This window comes from Elephantulus edwardii, unplaced genomic scaffold (assembly GCF_000299155.1).
Source record: "Elephantulus edwardii isolate Elephantulus edwardi_28Jun2011 unplaced genomic scaffold, EleEdw1.0 scaffold00014, whole genome shotgun sequence".
In the NCBI taxonomy this organism is placed as follows: Eukaryota; Metazoa; Chordata; class Mammalia; order Macroscelidea; family Macroscelididae; genus Elephantulus; species Elephantulus edwardii.
Window position 1 is genome coordinate 457,461 of NW_006399764.1, and position 5,634 is coordinate 463,094.

Consider the following 5,634-nt stretch of genomic DNA (forward strand, 5'->3'; position numbering starts at 1 on the left):
AAAAAAAAAGTATTTTAAAAGGGTGCAAGATAGGATGAGGAAAAAGTGATCAATTTTATTTCATCAGAATAAACCTTTGCTCACCAAAGACCACTTTATGGAATTGAAACAGCAAGGGACTGACAGAAAGGATCTTTGAAATAAATTTATTTGACTGAGGACTAGGACACAGAACAAGTAAATTCCAGTTGAACTTGTTGCCCTTCAGGATGATTCTACACAGAAGGGCCCTGCATGTTTGAGTAGAAAGGTACTGCCTGGGTTTTTTGATGGGCTTTACCTCCAGGTTTTTCTTTTGTCTAGATTCGAACCTCTGACCCTCAAACCTTATGGTTAGCAGCTAAAATTGGTCAACTTTTTTTTTTGTGTATGTGTGTGGTGCACATGCCTCAAGCCATGGTATTTTTATTTTTTTTAAATTTTATTATTTTTGTGTGTGTACCATCAAATTGGATCTGACTGCTACAGGAGGAGATTGCCCCTCCTTCTCCAGCAGAGCATCTGGCGGATTCAAACAGTGTACCTCTGAGATTGCAGTGCAGCTTCTTGCCACTAGGCCACCAGAGCTCCCTAAACCAGGGTATTTTTAAATAGGTTAACTCAGAAATAACTTCTGCAAATCTATAATCAGAATAAAAATAATTAAAAAAATTAGGAAAAGACTCTCCACAAAATACCTTGCTGGCTAATCTAAGCACATATAAATGTTGCAACATCATTAATCCTGGGAGAAAACCACAATGGTCTGCAGTTTCCACCGCAAAGATGGTTTGAGGTGGGGATAGGGCACACATCTGGTGGCTTGGTGGGCAAGGAGTTGCACTGCCAATACAAAGACATGTGGTTTGAAACCATCAGCTGTTCCAGGGGAGAAAGATGGGAAAACGCCTCCCATATGATTTACTGTCTGAAAAATCGCCTTGAGGACCCTCCTGTAAGAGTCAATTCCCACTCCTTGGCACATAACAAAGGTGAAGATGTTATCAACTGAAACTCATCGTGCTGGACAGAATGCAAAAATGGTCACCTATATTGGAAAATATGTTCTTGTATAAAGTTAAAAATACGCTTAACAGAGGGTATTAACGTCTCAAGGAGAGTGGTTTATATCCTTTTACCTATTTTTCCCAACTCACTGAATGGTACGCTTAAATATCTGCATTTTATGCATCTAGACTTTCTCATACAGAAAACAAAATGAAAGAAAGAAAAAAAAAAAAGGATGCATAACACATACGAAAAGTCATTCCCAAGCGCCCTGTGAGGACCTCGGGGTCAGCGAGTTCCCCGGGTTGACACACGAAGCTGCAGGTCGCGCGGCCGAGCCGCCCCGGGTCCCCCAGCCCGGCGGCCCGCCCCCCCCTGCCCCGCCCCCGGCTGAGGTTTCGATTTCGATTTCCCGGGCCTCGTTTCGCTTCCCGGGCGGCTGGTCCCAGAAGACCTGGCGGCTGGCGGCGGAGCCGGGCTGGAGACGGAGAGCGAGCGCGGTGGCGAGGGGCGCACAGCCGGGAGCAGGGCGCAGGCATGACAGCCGAGCAGCGGCAGAACCTGCGCACCGTGGGGGACTATGTCCGCAAGATCCTGGACCCCACCTACATCCTGTCCTTCATGACCCCCTGGTTTAAGGAAGGTGAGTGCTCCCGGGGCAGCCCCACCCCAGCACTGCGCTCTCAGCGCTCTCGGCTGCGGAGCCCTTATTGCACCTTCGTTAAGTCTCTTGACTGTTAACCTCGAGGTCAGCGGTTCGAACCCGCTCACTCCTCGAACCCGCTAGCAAGGCCAGCCAGTCTAACTTCTCCAAAGATTTGTAGCCTCGAGAATGTGCCTTTCAGCTTTGACTCTGTCCTTTGAGCTGTGAGTTCAGGCCTTATTGATTGATTGTGTGTGTGTGTGTGTGTGTGTGTGTGTGCGTGCGCACGCGCGCGTGTACCATCAAATAAGATCTGACTGGTACAGGAGGAGATTGTCCCTCCTTCCCCGGCAGAGCATCTGGTGGGTTCGAACAGTGAGCGTCTGGGATTGTAGTTGCAGTTCCTGGCCACTAGGCCACCAGAGCTCCCCTGAGTTCAGGCCTTTTGGTTGTTTGCTTTAGTCAGTGTTGGTCGGTTGTTAAGAGAGCTGGTTTTTAGGGCATTTTCAACTGGAGACCCTGAGAATTTGAGGGGATGTGACCGAGGCTAAGAGAAGTGAAATGCTATTTCAGTTCATAGCTGGGGGAGAAATTGCTCTCCGTTTCATTTCTTCCCATTGATAGTTAACCCCTGCCTTTGCTTGGCTTCAGCTGACATCAGAGACTGAGAAGGAAGCGGTGTTCTGTGGATTCCAACTCACAGCTATCGGACAGGACAGCCTAGAACTGACTGCCCCGCAGGCATTTTTTTCCACGCTGTAGTCTATTTTCAGGAGCTGACCATCAGGTTTTTTTTTTCTCCTGCTGAGTGGCTGGTGGGTTGATCCCTCAACCTTCAGATCTGCTGAGCTAGTAACCTTTGCACAAGCAGCGCTCCGTAGAACCAAGTAGTTGTTATTTCTATTCCTTTAAAAGACTTTCCAGCTCAGTGTTGGGGGTTAGGGTGGTGAGAGGAGTAAGGCTAACATATAGGTGATTTCTTTGTCTCAATACAAAATTCCGTAAGGGGAGTTAATGATGCACGTGGCTGCCTCTCAGCACTTCCAGGGAAACTGGGAGGAGCAAGACTTCCCCCCCCCCTCCCCGCATTGCTTTGCCCTTAGTGCAGATTCAAGAACTTGCATCTGATTTCTTAGTCACCAGAGCGATCATGGATAATTGCAGACTCAAGAACTTGCATCTGATTTCTTAGTCACCAGAGCGATCATGGATAATTGCAGACTCAAGAACTTGCATCTGATTTCTTAGTCACCAGAGCGATCATGGCTAATGGCCATTTGGAAAAATTTGTATTTTATTGCTTTGCGCAGGGGGGAAAGAGAGAGAGTACCCAACAGGAACGGAGATTGTAAAGGGGGCTAAGGAATTCCTCTGCGATCTCAGAGTGTCTAAATGTCTTCTTACTTTAGAGTCTTTTTTTTTTAAATTGCATTAGAGGACTCAGGTAACTGGGATGTTAACTGCTTTAAGAAACTAAACCACAGGCTGTGGGGCCGAGAGTAAGGAGTGAAATCCTTAGGGGAGGACCCTCGCTTTCCAGTTGTGCCCACAGGGAGGAGGACATCATTTGTAGCTCAGTTCATTCCCTTGGAGTCATCAGAACCGACTTATAGCTGACCGGCCAGCCGGTTTTTAGAGGCTGTAAATCACACGAGAGGGGACTGCTCATCTTTTCTCTTTGGAGCCACTCGTGTATTTGAACTGCCAGAAAGACTCAGCCTTTGAATTAGCAGTGCAACTTCCTTTGAACTAATCTGAACTCCTATCATGTTTGTAGAGAGTCAGAGAAAAGGAAGGCTTCCAAAGGAGGAGATTGACACAGTCTCTGCAGAAAGAGGCTAAAAAATAGCAGGTGGGGGTGCTACAGCATTTCTTTATTAACTTGGAAGATCTGTTGTACATGCTGTCTCTATGAGATAGAAAGGATGCCAAGACATTTAAAAACAACAAAAAAATGACCATTAACTCAGACATCTTAAGCCTATGAAAGATGTCTCTTTGGATTCTAGGTAAGTAAAGCACTACTGAGGAGAAAAAAACAACATGGGAGACTACACATTTCCCGATATAAAATACTTCAGCATGCCACAGTAGTTAAAACAGGCTGGTACCCAGATAGCAACAGGTACTCAGCTCAGCAGAATAGAACTGAGATCTCAGAAGTAAAACTGTCCACCTATGCGCAACTGATACTTGACAAACAGATTAAATCCATTAAATATGAAAAAGACAGCTCACCAGGTTGTGCCAAGAAATCTGGAGGACAGCTACCTGACCACTGGACTGGAAGAGATCCTTATTTATTTCCATCCCCCCAAAAGATGACAGAGTGTGGAAATTATGAAACAATATCACTAGTATCACATGCAAGCAAAATCTTGCTGAAGATTATCCCAAAATGACTGGAACATTGACAGAGACTACCAGAAGTACAAATTGGGCTTAGAAGAGGCCGTGGCACTAGAGACATTATTGCCAATGTCAGATGGATCTTGGCCAAAAGCAGAGTACCAGAGGAATGTCTGTCCATGTTTCATTGAGTATGCAAAGGCATTTGACTGTGTGGATCACAAAAAAATGTGGCTAACCTTGAGAAGAATGGAAATCCTAGAAGACTTGATTATGTTCAAACATATACTTGGATCAGAAAACAGTCCTCAGAAAAGAGCAAGGCTTCTGTTTACCTCACAGGAATCTGGGTGCCTTTTGACCAGGCAGTATGTAGAATGTGGCCAGCCTGAAAACAATTGCTTTATTATGTGTGTGTGTGTGTGTGTGTATTTATATTTATATATAATACTAGTATATTATTAGAGGGTCAAGGACTGTATGTAGTCTTCATTATGGATTGAAGCTCAACATCTGGAAGACAGAGATTCTCAAACACTGGGCCAATTGGCAGCACCATGATAGAGAAGAGATTGAGATTGTTAATGATTTCAGCCTACTCAGATCTACAGTCAACACTCTTGGCACCAGCATTTAGGAAATCAAAAGTGAGTTGCATTGGGAAAATCTGCTGTCAAAGATTTCTCCAATGTGCTAAAGAGGAATGATGTCAGTCTAGAGAGTCTAGAGACAAAAGTTCACCTGATCCAGGCCATAGTCTTCTCTTTTTAAAGCATGTGCTGTTATTGTTAAGTGCCATTGATCAAGTACAACTCATAGACACGCTGTAAACAACAGATCTGAACCCTGACCTCCTCACAATCTCTGACCCACTGAATCTCATTGCTTTAGTTACTGTGTCAGTCCATCTGGTTCAGGATCTTCCTCTTCTTTGATTTCCCTCCACCTTTCCAAGCATGAAGGAAGGCTCCACGCCTCCAAGGAATAGCCTCTCCTAGCAACATGACCAACGTATGTTAGAAGAAGCTTTATCACTTTTGCCTCCAAGGAGCACTCAGGCTACAACTTCACCAAGACATATTTGCTCTTTAGACAGTCCATGGGAATAGTCAGTACTTTTCTCCTTATTCATTGTCCGGTTCTCAGATGCATCGCAGGTGACTGCAAAGACCATGACCTGAGTTAGGTACACCTTAGTCTTCAAACTCACATCATTGATCCTCAATAATTTGAGGAGGTCTCTGACTACAGACTTTCCCCCAAAAGTCTTCAGTCTACGTGCTTTCTAAAAGTGTATAGTATTCCCTCACTCTGTTCGAAGAACTACTGTTTGATTGGTGTACAAGTTCCACACAAGCATATTAAGGTGTTCTGGAATTCCTTTTCTTCTCAATGTTATGCATAGTTTATTATGTATGATAAAGTTGAATGTTTTTGCATAGTCAATAAAATTGTTTTTGTTTTCTATGTCAAGCTTTATCTGAAAGCAGGGAATACCAGAGGAAAGTCTATTTATGTTTCATTGACTATGCAGAGGCGTTTGACTGTGTGGATCATAACAAACTGTGGCTGACTCTGAGAAGAATGGGAATCCCAGAACACTTGATCGTGCTAATGCAAAACCTATACTTGGACCAGGAGGCAGTCGTCAGAAC

The 5,634-nt window shown here is 44.6% G+C and overlaps 1 protein-coding gene across 1 annotated transcript in view; it reads left to right on the forward strand.

Annotated features, from left to right (window-relative positions):
- Positions 1-1,524: 1,524 nt before the first annotated feature.
- The window catches only part of DDX58 (DEAD (Asp-Glu-Ala-Asp) box polypeptide 58), a 50,516-nt gene continuing 46,406 nt past the window's right edge, over positions 1,525-5,634 (forward strand). Inside the window, exon 1 of the mRNA XM_006881330.1 lies at positions 1,525-1,630. Coding sequence (XP_006881392.1) covers positions 1,525-1,630 — 106 coding nt within the window. The remainder of the gene's footprint in view (positions 1,631-5,634) is intronic.